This window comes from Artemia sp. Qi Xiang Cuo, chromosome 17, assembly GCF_049724085.1.
Source record: "Artemia sp. Qi Xiang Cuo chromosome 17, ASM4972408v1, whole genome shotgun sequence".
NCBI classification, from domain to species: Eukaryota; Metazoa; Arthropoda; class Branchiopoda; order Anostraca; family Artemiidae; genus Artemia; species Artemia sp. Qi Xiang Cuo.
This window is the reverse complement of record NC_142810.1, coordinates 15775252-15794870: the sequence shown is the minus strand read 5'-3', so window position 1 is coordinate 15794870 and position 19619 is coordinate 15775252. Positions and strand designations below refer to the sequence as shown.

At 36.0% G+C, this 19619-nt stretch overlaps 1 protein-coding gene across 1 annotated transcript in view; it reads right to left on the bottom strand.

Moving 5' to 3' along the window:
• Nucleotides 1-19619, bottom strand: part of LOC148941946 (uncharacterized) — a 161808-nt gene that overhangs the window by 88812 nt on the left and 53377 nt on the right. Inside the window, exon 2 of the mRNA XM_089103405.1 lies at nucleotides 964-1145. Coding sequence (XP_088959531.1) covers nucleotides 964-1145 — 182 coding nt within the window. The remainder of the gene's footprint in view (nucleotides 1-963; nucleotides 1146-19619) is intronic.

Sequence of the window (19619 nt, the reverse complement as noted above, 5' to 3'; positions counted from 1 at the left end):
TAATTATGATGAAAATATAAAGGCGACAATGCTCTGACTTTCATTATTATTTTTGCTTTAGCAAGTTTTTTTTTTTATTCTTTTTTTATTATCCTGTTAAATTGATTTACTCGTTTCTAATGCATTTTCAATACAATTGTAATCAATTCGAGCGATGCTAAGACAGATTCGTTGTATCAGCAAAAACAAGCCCAGAGAGCTGTTCTTTTATTGGGGAGGGAGGGGGGAAGTACTAAAACAAATTGTTTTACTTTAGAGTCGGCCCTACACATTTTTTGGGTCCAAACTCAAAATTGGCTATTATAATTAATATAACACTGGTTTATCTTTAATGTTTATAACTACTTTTTTTATAACAAGAGTTTACTGGGAGAGGGGGAAGAGGTCTTCAGCCCCTTTCTGGGTATATAAAAGTTTCAACTCTAGGATGTATCTTATTGGAAAATTCTTCAAAAGGATGTTGAATGAGAAATAGAATACCAATTTAGTTCCCATTTCCAAATGCTTCTGAAGTGACTGAGCTTTGAAAGGGTATCGACATAAATTGAAGTCTTTGCTGATCGATTTTTTTAAAGCACTATATTGGAGCATACAGACCTCTAAGACAAACCGATAAAATAAGAGGTTTTTAATGGTGGATACAGGTGAACATACTAGTTACATGGACCAAATTACTTACCTATTTAAGGTCGACATATCGTCATTTATCGACATATCGTCATTTATCGACAAATCGCCGTTTATGTATCGACATGTCGTCAAAAAAAAAGACATTTATTTTTTATGCTGCTTGAGAGATAAGTCGACCACTTTAGAGGTTAAATTTTTGAGCATGATAGAGTTAATTATGTCATTGAGGCTGCAACCAAAAGAGGACGAGCATGCCCAATTTTGGACCTGTTATGATAGGCTAACAATGGTAAACATACATAAACATGCTGACGTAGAAACCAAAATATTTACCTCCATTTAAAGGGGCCGCTGATCCATTCTGGCCATTGTGAGAGCTTCGCCATTCTTGAACTTTTTCGATGCTATCCAATGCAACATAAGCTTCCGCTACAGAAGCACTGTCTCCATTCTCCCCCTCATTTTCTTCCAGTTGTCGAGCATATGCTGAGTCCGCGTAAGCATGAAAGCAACACCTTAAAAATAGTACTTTCATACATGCACACACATATAGATACACAATTAATGTTAAAGTGATTTTATATTTAAACATAAATTATAAAACCGATTGCGTTCTCATAAATAGCAATTCTGCCACTTTAACATAAAAAGAAGAAAAACCCAACAGAAACAGTTATGGATGTGCACACTGAAGGATAGTAAATAATTTCAGAAAACACACTGGCTAATCATGATAAAACAAAAAAATAGTAAAAAAGAGAAAAACGAGGATTATACAGACCAGTTACTCTTTCACCGTTACATGGAAAGGGTCTTCAAATTTTAGTTGTGCTTTGTTTTAAAGTTTGGATTTTTTTTATAGTATCCTTGGGTTTTTATTAGCAATTTTTATTTTATCTCGGTACACTGATGACGGTCAAGCGGAGATCTTGACCAAAATATTTGTATTTTAGTCCATATTTTTTACTGGCTTTCAAAACCCTCGTTTTTCTCTTTTTTACTGTTTTTTCGTTTTATCTGAAGGATAGTGTGATTGTGCCCCAAAATTAGCCCGCAAAAATTAACCAGGAAACTACTGCTAAGTTGTCATTAGGAGGTAATCATCGTAGTAAGTCATTTGTGTAAATATAATGGAGATTAGGAGTACTAATATTAGGAATAAATGTGCTCCAAATTCAAGTATAAAGATTCTAAATAATCTTTTCCTCTGCGTTTAGAATTTATTGACATACATTCCTATTTGTTTTGTTACATGGGGATTTTCAAATTTAACATCTAGTCCAAAACATCGAAATTACAAGGGCGCTAATTCACGAAAATGTAAGGATTTTTCTTCAGTTTTCCACCAATGTGAGCCCTTGTACGCTAGTCCTTATTGGTGACATTGTTCTAAGGCACACAAAAAGCACCCTAGTGAAAACTTAATTTGCACCTATAGCATATTCCATCATTTCTAATGAATTGCTTGGTGTAAATTCAGAATCCAATTTTATAGATTCTGTAAATAAATGTTCTTTTGCAGTACGTATTTTAAATATCTCCTCTGAAGCAAGGTTTAAAAAACACTTTTTCTCAAAGAGATATATTTTTATTCTTATGTTATATAAAATTTGCATTTACGCAAACGGGCTTACAGATAAAATAAATGAACATAGGTATGATGTCTGTCATGACTTAAAAACTGCAAGACCAAACATACATGATTCCGATTTTCAATTCCTATAGTAAGTTTTATTGCACTAAAAGCCCTAGGGTCTGGCAATACGAAACAAAAAAGAAATTCTCTTTTCAATAACTGTCATTATATAAACATAACATAACCATCACATTGAACAAAGAAAAACACAAATCACAAAACAAAGAGAAACACTTATTACAAAAATCTACTTCTGTGCTCCATTGCCAACCTGAGAAATCGTCCTTAATCTTCTATACTTGTAAAACAAAAATCTTGTATTAAATTCACCAGCCATCTCTCATCAAACTCAGACTTTCCATGTTCTTCATCTCTCAACACACTCAATTATACATCGCATGACCCACACTCTCGTCCATACTTCCACAAATCAGGCAAAAGTCTCGTCCCACCCCCTTAATGTGCCAATATATAGCCCAGATTATACAAGTCCAATGCATTCTGTCACCTGTCACTTGTCTTTGTGGCTATGAAATCGGTTTTCTCAGATTTAACATTTAGCAGACTTCTCGACTGTGTCAGGTATAATACATTAGCACCATCTTCGCAGCCAGCTTATAGTGAAATTATTTTTTTTTTTTCTTTTTTTTTTTATTGTTTCGGATACGTCACTATCCTCACCCTGACAAGGTTTTATCTTCATTTGAGGGAACCAGTAGTTTAAATTTAAGATATGTCCCCTTTCAGAGAGGGTTTTAGACAGATGTGGAGATCGAAATAATGCTTGATATTCCCCCCTAAAGGTAATAAGGACAATATTTGGGGCTTGTCCTTTACCCTGAGTAACGACTAGATTTTATACATGCAGTGACCTCTCCTAGAAGGAGTCAACAGATGACTTTGACAGAAAAAAATTCCCCCCAGAGTTTCAGCTGGATTTGCAGCGACAGCAAAAGCTTTATTTCAAAATATTCTTCTGTGTGTGCTTTTGTCATTCAGGTAATCAGAGCTAAGTTTTAAAAATTCGAGAACAAATTTGTTTGGAAATTAGAAAAAGCTCAGGGAGGTTTCTATAGCTTTTAAACATGGTCGTATCCAAGATTTTGGTTCGGGGGAATTTCTTGTGGGAGGGGAATACAAAGGAAACTTTAAAACATACATCAAATGTGTTTTAATATATTTTATTACGTTTTTACGTGTCGGACTGACATTTTTTGGGGTGGGGGATTCAAACCCATAAACCTTCCATCGAATGCAGCCTTGCGTTTAGGGAAACATATTATTATATGGCTGGCTATAAAAGATTTCAGGGCCGTTGACGTCATATCTCTGACAGAAATTCAACAGAAAATTTATTCTGCAGCATGCTCATAAATCCCACAATACTAAAACTTTTTCTAAATCCTAACCATAACTTGAATTTTATTGTTGAGGATTTATTGTTCTAAACAATACTATTTTTTCTTAGAGGATTTTTTTCTAAGAGGACTCATCCTTTTTTTCTAGGAGGAGGAAACTATTGTTCTAAGAGGATTTATTGTTCTAAACAAGAAGAGAGTCCTTTAGACATGGGAGATATAAGCGAGCAGAAGTGACCGATTATAGGCCTACTATTTCTTATATTTTCAAAAATAAAGAATCCAAAGCGATGTCAAAACATCTTATTTACACTGTTAAATAATTTGTTAGACAAATTTACCGAAAAATTAAGAGAAGAAATGAGAGAAATTAAGTTGAGAAAGGCTACCAGATGTGGATTCGAAATATTTAAATTTATTTATTATTTAAAGTTTTTTTATATTTCGTTTTGTTCCACTGCTTTCTTTAAATTAAACCCGCTTTTTTTCTCTTAATTTTTTATATCTGTCTTCATTATTGAGGCAATAGAAGTAGGCTAGACTGAGATTTATACTCACCTATGAGGTGAAAGATATTTTTGTGGGGGGGGGGGCAGTATTTGCGAGGTGAAGGTGGTTGAAAATTTTCAGCCCCTTTTTCTGGTAAGACTATTTTTCCTTATATAACTAATTTTACTTACCAGAATCAATGTTTGTTGGGAAAATCTTTGCAGAATTAAAAAATCTGTAGATGCCTAATACTCTTTAAACTATTCAAATTTGTGTTGTGCTTTTTTGAGATTTCTGTTCAGCATAAAATTAAAATTAAAAGCAAAACAGCAAATTTTTTATCCTTTCGACGTACAAATATTTGAATTTACGGTACTGTTGCGCTTAATGGTACACACGAAAGAAGTCACGTTTGGTTAATGCTAATAAAAAAAACTAGGATGAATATATAATAGTTTAAAAATAAATTTGGGCTATATATTTGCATATTAGGGGGTAGGGGTGGTGATAAAGCATACCATATATTAAATGCATGACCTAACCTAACCTAGGTACCTTCCCCCCCCCTAAACCCCAAAAAAACAACAGTTTAAATATTGTAAATTCAATGAGAAACCACGCTCTTCGATATATTTAGATAGCAATTACCCACTTTACGGGTCTCAATCACTGCATTCCTTCGACAATCTATAGCGCTGTGTACCATTAAGCGCAACTGTACCGAATTTACTTTCGAAAAAAACTTGCTCAAACAAATATAAAGAACGAATCAACAAAAAGGATATCTATATCTGAAGAAGTTGAAGACCGAGGTGCTGGACACAGCAGTTTGCTGACAAAACAAGCTCCGTCACCCATTTTAGAAACTTCTGTGCTAAAACAGGTGAAGATTTGGAATTATCTAGAAGTATCTTTTAATAAAAAAAAAATGAACAAAAAAGAAAAAAATCACCATCATACACAATACATCATCCCCCTGCAAGGCTCTGTGGCCGGAAGTCCAAAGAGAGGAAAAACACAACTAATGAAAAACACACACACCATCAGCCACCGTTAACCAAGCCAGAGAGAGGTATCATGCTCAATCAACATCACCAATATACTTTTCCGACATGGTCCTAAGACATCTACACTAGAGGTCACAGTTTATAGAATTAGCAGTATGATCATTCCCTATCTCACCCATTATAAAAACCCGGACCAAGGTGAGAGTGCTCCAGAGAACGTTTTTGCAGATATAAACATAAGCGGCATTAGATCTTTTCACGGGTATACAAGTCAGATTTTGTCTTTGACGCTAAACGAGTGGAATCCCGCTATTACAAATAATGCACTTTGTAGCCATTTCTCATTGATTGACGGAAACAGATTAACCCGCTAATGCAGAAATAAGTGGGAGGAGCTTTTTGTTCGCACCGAGAATGAAGACCAGAAATGATCTGCGATAAACTTACTGGATAATTCTATAAACTGTGCTAGAGGTGCACAAAAAGAAACAATAATAAACAGAACATAAAAAAATAATAAATATAAAAGAATAACAAGAAATGACAGATAAGAAGTGTTGTGTGTAGCCTAATAGAAGAATATAAGGTACTCTTGCATTATATGGGCCTTTACAAGGAAACCAGTCACGAAAAACCTATTTTTGACGGGTTAACCGCAATAGAGTAACACAATGATAGCGTGGTTTTTATTGCGTACACGATATTTAAACTTTTTTTTGGAGGGGGGTTTATGTTTTTTGGGGTTTAAGGGAGGGGGAAGGTACCTAGGTTAGGTTATGTATTTAATATATGCTATGCTTTACCTCCACCCCCAAATTTTCAAATATATAGCCCAAGTTTGTTTCTAAACTATTATATATTCATCCTAATTTATTTTATTTCATTAGCATTAACCAAACTTGACTTTTTAGAAAGGCCCATATAATGCAAGAGTACCGAATATAATATGCACAGACCATGTCCACATAAAAGACTATAACTCATTCACAAGACTGGCTAGCACAAATATTAGTGTAGCCTACTACTAACATCTCATTATAACACAAAGCCAGCTGAGATAATGTCAGCTACACAACCTTATCCCCAATCTGTTCAAACCTTTACTCTTTACGCCCTATCATGGAAACCCTGTTCCTCTAGATTTAGGGACAACCAAATTTTAGTAGGATGGCCGAAAAGCGCAATGTTGGTACTTATGTATTATACGAGAAACATTCGAGAAGTGAAGTTTGGTTAATGTTAATGAAGGTTAGGTTAGGTTACACTTCCAAAGATGTTGCTTCTCGTAAGAGTACAAAGTCATGGTGTGTCCATTGACGAACTGTTTTGTTTTGGGCAACAACCTCTTATCCTGGAAAAATATAATTGCCTGTTCTTTGGTCCTTGGCAAACCCGAAATCTTGATCTGAACATCCATGGTGAGACACTATATTCTATCACTATGCATTGCAAACTGATTGTTCTATCTGATCTCCGGAATCCAAATTCTCGAGTGTTTCTCGTAGAATACGTAAGTACCCAATGTTTGGAAACCTGTCATGGTTCAGCAGTAAAACTTGGTCTAGTTATCTTGACCCTTTCTTCGCTATAGCCCTAGAAAGTAGAATCTCAACTGCTTTGAGACTCTCTTCCAATAGAATACGTCATGTGAATCTATGAAATTGTTCCTTACCGGTTTTCATAAAGTGGACGATAATGCGAAATTTTGTTCATTCAGCTGAACGAAACCATCATCTAAACTTAGTATAGCAGAAGCCATCGCGCGTTCTCTCGTGCGTATTTTCATTCTATGAAGGTCAGGTATAGTTAAATTAGTGCTTTATACCTAAATGTATTTGCTCTACAGGTAATTAGCCTCACATGCTGTTATTATAATTTTTCCATACTAATCCAATACTTTTGAATGAAAACTGTATTATACGGGTCTACGTGATGTTTATCGAATGTCTACCTGGTGAGCTAATTTCCTAGTACCGCTACTTTGCTAACTAGGTTACCACTCAGGGCTGTATCCAGTGCCACTGTGCTTTTTGTTCGGGGGGGGGGGTGCAAAAAAATATTAGTGATTAGTGGATTATCAAGGTTTCTTTGTACACAATTTGTTTAAATGAATTTGTGTTACAATGTACGAGTCAGAGAAAGAATTGGGGGGGGGGGAAGGTTCAAACCAGGAACCTACCCCCTAGATATGGCCCTGCTGCCATTAGTTTCCCAATCAGTGAATGTAAAATTCGGAAATTGCAATGTATCTTATCTTCAGCCATTAAAGAAAAAAAACGAAAACAAAAACCGATGGACAGAATAAAAACGAATATGTTGATTTAAGTGTTTACAGTCATCTCTATGATTGGGCTGTACGACAGATGCTGGTAGTTGTTTTTCAGAAATCCTTTATTCAAATCAAACACGCAACATAATAAATAACCCACCCAAGGGGCAGAGATTGTTAATGGGAATGGAAAAACTTAATGAACATAACTTGAAAAAACAAGGAAAGAACAAAAAGAAAATCAAGAGAGAGAGACATAGATAGCTCCTTACTGCAGTCCAGATCCGAAACCTAATTTTAAATATACGCAAGAGAAACCGCTAAGCTTCCGAGAAACCTAATATAAAGTCAAACTCATAATTTAAATATAATATATACCTAATCTCTTCCTAAAATGGACAAAGTTAATAGATTTCTGTTTTTCGTCATCTAAAGTATCCCGAGCTTTGAACCCTCTATAAATAAAACAACATTTTGTTCTGGTTGGTCTGAGGAGCCTGTTTATAGCTTTGGCGTGATGTGTGGAACCTAGCAGGAAATGACGTATGGACCAAGCAGTCAGGGTGTAGGTCCTGAAGTATAGACCTAGCAGTCAGGACCTAGGTCCTGACGAATGTATCTAGCAGGAAATACACCTGAAAAACAATCGGCCAATTTATATTTATAACCTTTAAACATAAATCCCCAAGGCCAGGTGCGGGTGGAATTTGAATTTGTTCAAAAGCCTTTCTTACAGAGTTTCTAGCCGACTAGAATTTCGATACTTTGGTAACTCTAGCAGAATTTTAGTGTATGGGAAATATAACTGACTTTTTGACGTTTAATAAGCTCCCAACCAGAATAAATTTCCAGTATCCATTAGGCCTACTAGTCCAACAGAATAAAATTTCTGTATCCATTACTAGGTGATAACTACTAGTCATTGAAAAAAAAACTTGATTCCTTTGGATTTAACCTAAATCAGTTCACCTGATACAAGCACCATCAGTGTCCTTTCACTCTTTGCTAAAAAAGTTAGGAAAGCGTTGTCAGAAAACCTTTATACAAATACTTTTCCAGGGCATAAATACCCATTTTGACTTTAATATGAATAAAATAACGTCTTAGTCGCTTGCAAAAAATAAGAAGAGATGCGGTCCAAGGACGGAACTTTGGGGTATAGCAGATACTAAATCACAGCTCTGAAGACAGACTATTATCACCACGTATATACTGAAAGCGATCTAATGGTAAGTTTTCTAATATTTGCTTTTGTCATTTTCGCTTTTTTTCGATCCACTGGCTGACATTACCCTCGTTTTTCTCGGCTATTTAATTTTATTATTCATTTATTATGTTTTGTTCCTGTTTGACATGCGTTAACAATTTGCCATTCCCTAACTATCTATTCTCTACCAAGGTTGTTTCTAAGGAAATTTCTACCAAGGTTGTTTTTTCTAGATTTCTTTCTCGGTGGGTCGATTCGGCTTTGGATATTTTAATAATCTTAATAAATGTGCTGGGTTGAAATAGGTGACGCTTGTTGCTTTGTCTTTAGGGACGAAAGAAGCTCTTCTCTATTTGGTTTCCCATACTCTTAGGTCGTATGTAATTGACTTTACTAACGGAAGCGTGAGAATTGCTTTTACAATATTACCGAAAACACTGCACACCAATTTGTTCAAAAACTCAAAGTACGGTTGCTTACAAGTAATGTATAATAATGCCTGTTAGATTTTCCGCTGTCATCTGAGTTTCATCGTAGATGACTATCGTTGAGTGTTCGCTCATAAAATCGAACGTAATATTAAAAGACTTTTATGTTTCATAATTACTATTATTGTCAAAGGTAGTTTGAAACTAATTCCATGGTTTTAAATGCTTAGCGAGGGGAATTCTATGTTGTTGTTTACTAGAAATTTATAAGTAATGTAAGGTGTTCCACGAAGGTATGCTGACTTTTAGGTCTGCCACGTGTGGCGGAACTGTGCTAAGCGTGGAAAAACTATGTGAAACACGCGTGCCCCGAGCAGCTGGACCTGGTGGCAGAACCTGGGCATACTCTCGGTGTTTCCCAGCATATAATTGAAGTTTTTGCTCAATGATTCCTTAGAAATCCCAATTGAACATTTTATGTGGGGTTCATTAACCATCCGGTCATTAACTTTTACTGTATTGTCTAGAGAACTAATTTAAGTTTGTTGATTAATATTTGACACTATATTTTATCAATTGAATCTCTTTGTGGTTTAAAATCAAAGTTTATATAATTATCCAGTAAGCTTATCGCAGATCATTTCTGGTCTTCGTTCTCGGTGCGAACAAAAAGCTCCTCCCACTTCTTCGTCCAGTTATGGATCAGTGTGTTTGCGTCAATCAATGAGAAATGGTTAGAAAGTGCATTATTCGAAATTGCAAAAGCAGAAAAAAACTTGGTGAGCCGGCCAAGTGGTTTGCAACTGTCCCATTTCACAGGTCTGACTTAATTTATATACAAATTATGACTTAATCTATTATTTACATACAGTGGACTCAACTGATTGGCCTATGTAGGATTTTGTAAAACAGGGGGCGGGGGGTTGATGAAATTTGTGAAAATGAGGATTTGTTCTTCTTTTACTACCGGGTGGAAGAGGTGTGAGGGTTTCAGGGGCGGAGCCAGGATATTCTTAGGGGAAGGGGGCACAAAATAGGTTGATCCGACAAACTTAAGTTAGCAGCAAGTTTAATTAATGCAAAATTGCGTTAATTACGTGAATTACACTGCTTTAGACTACTTTAAGGGGGTAACCCTCGCCCCCCCCCCTCTGGATCCACAACTAGATAGTTTATCATTTTTTTTCACGTAGTGATATTTATTTTCTCAGATTGTAGTTCCTCTGATATTTGAAAAGTCTAGTTACCTGTTTTTGCGGAGAGCCTAGATAAGACTAGTTTTGTTTTCAATCAATGTTTTCATATGAAATGGGCCAGACCTTTCCTGAACTTTAAACAATAAACACCTCTGTTTGAAAATCTTTGCACTTTCTGAATTTAGATAGCGATAAGAGGACTTGGGTATCTTTTTTTGAACAAAGGGGTAAAAATTTTTAAAATTTGTGTTTGATTATTTCCTTAATGAGCTCCTCAGTACTACAGACAATAAAAATCACACCAATATCAATAAACAGATGTGAAAAGTGGAAGTGACTATATTTAATTTAGCTGGAAGTCTACATTCATGCCCACCACGTAATTTCCCTTTGAGAAAAAACTGATAAAACTTTTAAAACTGAAATATCAATGCGAAGCACCAAATATCATAATCAAATGTCGTAAATATCATAATCAAATGTCGTAAATTTATTCATTGTCTTTCTTTCCATTCTTAAACCAATGTTATATTTACCTTTTGCATTATTACAGCCCACTATATATACATTCATATAAATTTATATGCAGTGTTACCGCCATACCAATTATTCTCCTTTCCTTTTTTATTCTTTAATAATACTTTGTGGTCGTTTTGAGTTTGAATTATTGTAGGCTTCTATTTCTACTGATCTTAAGTTTAATATGGCCTTCACTTTTCTGCAAAAAAAACTTTCTTTTTCGTAAAGTTTTCGTAGTGTATATATATATATATATATTTATATCGGTGCGTACAAACAGCTCCTCTCATTTGATCTGCAATCAGCAGTCCAATTACCCTGGAACACGTATTTTGGCAGAAACTTTCTCAAAATGCCTTTAAAACCAACTCGAGACTTCGAAACCTATTTTAATTCCTAAAAACATCTCATAATAACATTACACTACTAACTACCGATTTTCCTGTATGTATTGGAATAAATTAATTTAAAATTAGTTTCTTCAAAATTAGTGTTCCACCGTTGAAGCCAAGTTTCGCGTCCAAGAGAAATCGGACTTGTCTACCCGTAAAAAAAATCTGATGCCGCTTATGTTTCTACGTTCTCTGGAGCACTCGCACCCCGGTCCGCGTTTTTATAATGGGTGAGATAGGGAATGATCATACTGTATAATTATATAAACTGTGTTTAAAATCAAGCGCATTTTTGCTGTTCTGATATTACCATATTATTCTGGCAATGCCTACTTTTAAAATAGCAATGCTCAATGAAGAGAATTTTTTAGTCAATAGCTTTATTGCTTCATTATTTTTAATATCCCAAAATTACCGAGGATGTCGAACTGAACACACTTTTTCTTTCTCTCCTGACTAGAGTCGTAATTTCGTCAAAATTCTGGGGGAGGGGGAGTAGGAACCAATTTTCCAAGAGAAAATGACCAAATGAAATATGAGCCATAGAGTACCGTAAAGGCAAAGGTATACTAAATAAAACTGATCTGTTTCTGTGGATGCTTGAACTGCGCAGGCCTTTCTTAGTTTTGACAAGATTTTGAAGGTAATACATTTCAGCCGGGGGAGGGGGCTAAACTGGAGTCTGGAGGGCAGTTGCCTCCCTATCCTATAACAAATTACCCTCCTACTTCCGACCCCAGCAGATCTATTCATAGGTGAAAACTGCCATTTTTCAAGATTTACGTTTGTTTTTAGGATTAATAAGTTTTTAAGGGCGTTACTATTTCTTCGTCTGTGTTGACACTTCGAAACGTAAACAAAAATAAGCAAAACTAATCAGTTCAGTTTGAAAATGCTCTTTGTCCGTATAAATTAAAACATTAACTATCTGTCGACTCACAAAGACAACTACACCTGCAACGGATAGCTATATATTCTTTAAGATGTATTAAATATAAAAAAAAAAATTCAACTGAAAGTAAACAGCAGCATTAAAACTTAAAACGAAAAGAAATTTTTATGTATATGAGGGGGGTCGCCCCCTCGTCAATGCCTCGCTCTTTACGCTAAAGTTCAAATTTTGCTCCAGTTCTTTAGGAATGACTCCTGAATCACAAAGGCCATTTAATTAGAATAAATAGCTCTTTTAAAATACTAAAAAAAAATTTAGTGTAAAGAGCGAGGTATTGACGAGGGGACGATCCCCTCATATATGTAATAATTTCTTTTTATTTTAAGTTTTAATGTTGCTCCTTACTTTCAGTTTTAAAAAAACTTGTATTTTTATTTAATTTCTGATCGTTTTTTAAATAATGCTGGTAAATCCAGCTCCCCTCCATGGAAAACTCCCTTCCCCCAAAAAAATTCCTCCAAGGAAAGCTTCCACGTACCCCCCCCCCCCTACCCCACTCCGACCCCCCAAGAAACCCTCCCTGAAAATGTGTTGATATTTCCTTATAACCAATACTACGACGTATATGTAAACAATGGGCAAAGCTCATAACTTGCAGTCCTTCCCCTGGGGACCTTGGGGGGGGGGGGGTTAAGCCATCCTCAAAGACATACTTAATAGATTTTTCGACTATACTGAACCAAATGGCTATCTCAAAATTATGATCGGGTGACTTTGGGAAAAAATGAGCGTGAGTGTGGAGCTACCTGCCCTTCAATATTTTCGGTCACTTAAAAGGACACGAGAACTTTTGATTTCCAGTCGAACGAGCTCCCTCCCGATCTTCTACGATCACTGTTTCGATATGATCACCCGTGACAAAAAAAAATAAATAAATAAACACGCATTCGTTATCTTTTTTCAGGCAAAAAAAAAATACAAAATTCCACATTTTTGCACATAGGAGCTTGAAACCTCTACAATAGGGTTTTCTGGTATGGTGAATCTGATGGAGTGATTTGCATTAATATCACTTGCTTTTTTTTTGGGGGGGGGGAGGAGGTCCCCCTTTTACAAAATTTTGGCAAATTTTTTCAGGCTCATAACTTTAGATAGGTGCCATTAAATTTAATGAATTTTATATATTTTGAATAAGCATCAACATTCAATTCTTTTAATGTATCTATTGTTATCAAGACTCTATTTCTTAGTGTTCTGGTTACTATTGAGCCGCATCGCTCCTTGCTTACAGTTCGTTTCCACGAACTGTTGGATATAATTGAGCAAGTTTCCACATAACCAATAAAAACACTCAGATTTCATTTTCACTGTCCTTGATACTTTAATAGCTGTTTTTATTTTTGAGATACCAAAGCTTAAAAGATATACGCATAAATCCAGGATCAAACAGCATCTTACCCATGATAAGCCACAAAATGCCTTCAATGACTCTTTAAGAAGAATAAACCAAGGACAAATTACAATTTGCAAACTCAGTGGGTCAGTATACTCTAGCCCCAAAAGAGCTATCAATCAGTATACCTGAATACTACTAAAGACCTTACACAAGACGAGGAGTCACTCACTTCAAGTCACCTGGTGTACACCTCGGGACGCAACGTGTACCACACAGCTCCAAGGCCGTATCCAGGGGTGGGGGGTTACCCGGTTTGAACCCCCCTCCGAAATTTTTGACCGAGTCGAAAATTAGTCTAAAAAACACCGAAAATTAGTCTAAAAAGACAAAGTCCACGGGAAAAAATCGGGTAGCCCCCCCAAACAAAAATCCTGGATATGGCCCTGCACAGCTCTGCCATGCTTGGCACAGTTCCAACAAGTTCGGCAGTCCCCAAAATACTTGGAACAGTTCCATCATATTTGGCATGGGCCGCCGGGTGTACATAATTTGTGAGAGAACTACCCCTTGGCATATGATGGCATAGTAATAAAATGAAAGACGCGCCAAGAGCACAAATTATCGAGCAAAATGTGCCAAAGGCCAAGTTATGAGGTCCAGTTAAAAAAAAAATTACATGGGAAAACGCATTGATTTGAAGAATGCAGTACCCGAAAACTGACCAACTGTGCCCCATCTGGCAAAACTGGGAGTGAACAAAAAAAAAATTAATATCAGCTCACAACTACTAAAATATGGTCAGAGGTACAAAAGTCATGTCCACCTGCGAAAAACCTCGGCATCCCATCGGTTTTGTTAGGGCGCAAATTGCAATTAGTTTAATCTTGTTTGTCATCACGTTTTCGATTATATTATTTAGCCTTTGAATAGTTTTGATTATTTAGACTTTAACAAGGTAGTTTGGAATGTTGCCTTAATAAAACACATCTTATTTACTTTATTTGAATTCCATGACACACCAATTTATCCTGGCAAGACACTCAAAGTGAAAATTTTTCCACTCGAGTAGAGATTAGCCATGATCTAGTATAAAACTTAAAAAAAATAACAATAATGAAAAAAAAATAAGTTAGGAAGCTAGTACATGGTCTGAAATTAGTGGAATTATAATTCGATGAATAAGCGGCTCACAATACTAAGTGAATTTGATTAATTTAATCTAACTAATTTATTGTAATCATATGTTTAAATAGCCAAAACTTTACAGTACCATTTCGGAGGATCTTGGATTTTATTACCTTAATGATCTTTATCTGAAGAGTTTTTAAACATAAAATAATTTAAGTTTTTGTAAATAAAAAAAATCGAAAAGATATTTTGAAAAATTAAGCTAGTCTTCAATTATTAATTTACTCTGCTTTTAATATTGGTTTACTTTAAAACTTCATTTAAAACTCCTTTATTTTTTAAAAAGCTCGCTTAAGGCTTTAAATTACCTCTACTTTTTTATTAGAAAGGTTTACTATAAACTAATTTCGATGCATTTTTTAAATGACAAGGTAGTTTTATTATTGTTTAATTACAGGAACATGGGCGAAGTTTTATCAGCTTTTTTGTTAAGAATCAAAATGTTAAACAAAAATTTTAATTTTAGGTAAATTTTGAATATTCACTCAAAATGTTTGATTAGCTGTAGTTTTGCAATTATTTGTTTTTATAACATTTTTTTTCTATAAGAATTCTATAGGATGTTGATGGAGATTTTAAATAATACGAATTGACAATCTGCATAATTATTATGTCCGGTATGGGGCTTAAGCCATCCTAATCTACGTCCTGTAGACACCCGATTATACACGTATTATTTTCATCATTCTATTAAAATAACTGTTTGTTTGTTTTAACAAACGCATTTCATAAAAAATAATTTATTTTGTTTTTTTTTTTTTTAATAAAGTGAACGTCACGAATCAATTAAGCAAGGCTTGGTCCCTAATTCATTTTGTCTTAAGGGAGATTCCTTTGGCCCTGTCTACAAACCCTGAAATTTTTAAGCCGAGTAGCGAAGAAAAAAAAATCGAATTTCTGGTGCTACGAATCGATACAACCCAACTTTTCTTTCAAAATGTGTTATTCTCATTGAAATCCCTTCTTTCAGTCTCCCTACCCTGAAAATTTCAAGCCAATCGGCGAAAAAAAAATATTTAGCTAGTTTTCGGGTGTCACGAATCGATACAACCCAATTGTTTTTAAAAATGTGTTGTCCTCATTGAAATCCCTTCTTTCTGTCTCCCTACCCTGAAAATTTTAATCCAATCGGAGAAAAAAAAATATTTGGTTCGTTTTCGGGTGTCACGAATCGATACAACCCAATTGTTTTTTTAGAAATGTGTTGTCCTCATTGAAATCCCTTTTTTCTGTCTCCCTACCCTGAAAATTTTAAGCCAATCGGAGAAAAAAAAATATTTGGTTCGTTTTCGGGTGTCACGAATCAATACAACCCAATTGTTTTTAAAAATGTGTTGTCCTCACTGAAATCCCTTCTTTTAGTCTTCCTACCCTGAAAATTTCAAGCCAATCGGAGAAAAAAAAATATTTAGCTCGTTTTCGGGTGTCACGAATCGATACAACCCAATTGTTTTTTTAGAAATGTGTTGTCCTCATTGAAATCCCTTTTTTCTGTCTCCCTACCCTGAAAATTTTAAGCCAATCGGAGAAAAAAAATATTTGGCTCGTTTTCGGGTGCCAGGAGGCGATACAACCCAATTTTTTTTTAGACCAAGACCTCACCTGGTCCAGTCTACATGCCTTGTAAGTTTAAGCCAACCACAGAAAAAAAAGCGTAACCAATTTTCAGGTGTAACATCAGTCCAACCAAACTTCAAAATGATTTCTCTTAATTAAGGCCTACCTGCCCCTGTCTACACAACCAATTTTCAGGTGTAACATCAGTCCAACCAAACTTCAAAATGATTTCTCTTAATTAAGGCCTACCTGCCCCTGTCTACACATCCTGTAAGTTTCAAGCCTTTCAGAGACGCAACAATTTAGTTTCAATTTAGTAACGAAACAAAATCAGTTAAAATTTTTCCTGCATTGAGGAAAAATTCCAGGAACTTGTGAATGTGATTCTCAAGCTAATTTGAATCACAAAATCATGATTCCATTTTCGGGGGTAATGTGTCTTTTGGTCGGAGATGAACAAAAACATTCAAAGGCAAATCAACTAGTGCCAAATCAACTAGAATATCGCAACCATACGCATCGAATGACTCGAGGAGTAAAACTCTCAATAAAGCCTAAAAGGTCAGATGAGACTTAAATCAAATATTTAAGCAAAATTACCATGAAGAGATTCTAAACGCAACAGGGTCTTATAATGCAAAGACTCTAAGGTGGATCGAAGACAAAAACAAAATAACCCCCTGTTCATCTCCCCCTAAACCTAAAATTTGAAATCCCCTTCCCGCCCATTCCCTGTGCTCAGAAATTTCCAACTTGATTCTTCCAACTGTTCCCAACAAGGCATAGTGGATACGTTATTTGATGACTTGGTAATGCGTGTGTCTTTTGATTTACATCCATGCCTCCCCTATTCAAAATATCTGGTCTACTTAGACATTTAGCGTTCGCTGAAAGTTTAAATTGATGCCTCAAGCGGCCCAAGGTCTTGCTAATGCGCTATTTTGATAAGCTATTGGTACATACTATGCCTTACGATTTAGATTGCTATTAGCCGTGAATAAATCCAAAGTCCCTCAGGAGCTTGTAGTTCAAAACTTTTGAATGAATCAGAGACCACATATTTTAAGCCCCCCTCCCATCCCCTGACGCCTAACACATTTCAAAATTCAGTATCCGATTCTTCTCCTCAATATTACCTGAAAGTGTTACTTGATCCCAGAGCCGTTCATTAGATATTGCAGATGCGCCATTTTGATATCCTAGACGTACATATTGTCCAAGGATTTAGTTCAAACTCCTGAAAGAATACTGCCTGAAAGTTTCAACTTAATACCCTTAGCTGTTCCTGCGATACTGGAGAGATAAACAATTTTGACAGCCTGATGTCCTGATAGTGTCTTCTGGTTTACCCCGATACTTTAGTGTGAGTTGAATCATTTATCCAAAACGACTTATAGTGCAGGATTCCCGAGATATTGGAGATGTGATATTCTGATAGCCCGGATGCATAAGGTAATATGTGGTTTTCCAAAAAATCGAAAATCAGGAAACATGTATACCACTACCCTCCTTGGTTCAAAATCTGAGTTATCTTTGGCCACCCGACATCCCCTGAAAGGTTAAATCAGTGCCACCAGCCATTCCTGAGATATTGCAGATACCTGTGTTTTTTTTTGGTTATTATTATTTACATTACCACTTCGCGGTGAAATTCTTGTCCAACATGTACATGCAATGCTAAATCTTTTAGGCCGATTGAAGAGATAAGTATACTTTAGCCCACTCCTCTCATATGTCCCTTCCCCCCCCCATTTCAAAATTACAGGTACATTTGCCCTAGCCTCCTCCCTTGGTACCCATTGAAAGTTTCAAATAAATTCCCCAAGCTGTTCCCAAGATATTGCAGATATATAATTTTGACAACAAAGCAAACCATAGCCTTTTGATTATCCTTGCTGCTTAACCGTGAATAGAACTTAAGTCACAAAGGGTGCAATAGGACAAAAACCCATTCCTGAGGTGTTTAAATAAGCTATTTCGTTAATCTGGATACATATAATAGCTTTTATTTACTACTTTACCACCCTCCCCCCCCAAAAAAAAAATCATGTTTGAGAATATTTGATATCCTTGTGAAACTGGATAGCCTGGAGAGTATCAAACTCATCTGACGACCAAGACTAGCCTTTTCTACTGAACTTTTATGTAAACAATGGGTTATTTTCTTAGCTTTGGGCCATTGACCTAGGACTAGGAGGGCGTGTCGACTGTATGAGACATTCATTACACCTAGTAGACTGTTCTGAATAAAAAATGGTCATATTAAATTTTAATCCGATACCATGGAGGTTATGGTGATGCACGGAGCAAAAGATGGCATGGGAAAGTGGCTGGTTGCCCTTCAATAGCTGTAAAAAAAAAGGCACGATAATTGTCAATTTCCTATGAAATGAACCCTCTCCCAAGTTTTACGGTCTTGCCTTCCACACTAAATGGCCGGAGGACAAAAATAACACAAAGCTGGTGGCACATTTTCTTCTTACTAAGGCACAACTGGTGCGTTGCCTCTGATTCACAATGTGTTCTACTTTGCTTTCTAGAAAATAAAATAAATCTCCAAATGCTTAAAAATTGTTTTGCTATCCTTCCCGTCCCTTCTGTTCAATTATACATCTACGACTGGCCTAGAAAAGAACGTTTTTTCTGCCCCTCTTCTTTTCTGTGAAAGCAGGCATACAAGACCTGGCCAGAAGAGCTCTTCCTGGAGAAATGTTGGGTCAAAATTACGTGGTTTTGTTTGTAGATACCATAAAAAAATTCCTCAGGTGTTTTGGAAAATCAAAGGAATTGTACTGGAAAAAATACCAACTAAGAAAAGGGCAAATTATTGGAAAAAATTTATTGAAATTCAGAAATTTTAGAAAGGGGTGAGGCGTGATTTGGGAATTTGACTAAAAAGAAAAAAAGGATAAAGGATGTGGAATCAGACTTCACATTCCAAACCGCTAAGGCTGATCTCCGTTTCAAGGCCCTTGGGTCCGGAAGTGCAGAGGGCGTCACGGACCCCCTATCGGAGAACTTTTTTGTTTACCTTCCCCAAATTTTTCCAGGTACACATAAGAAGCTGAATCGACCCTGACTGTGCTCACAGAGCCACACTATTGACACCCGTCCCCAACCTAGAGCGAATAATTGACGAAAACAGGACGCGCACCCCCGTCCCAAAAGACGTAGAATAGCAAATCCAGTGTGCCAACCCCTCTGCTAGGAGGGCTGGAATTTGACTAGCCCGAAATCTGTTCTTTAGTTAACAACAAAGTAGAGAATTTAATTTTTAGCTGTAGGGCTACAGAGTAACTTTATACCTATTTTAAATTTACATTATTTTCACTGTGAACAAACTGTTAATGAAAAATAATTGCAAAAGAAGAATGCTAGCCAACTCAAAAGTACACGTTTGGGTGTACCCTAAGGCTATAACAGGCATTAGGGGAGAGCGGCTAGGATACAGATAA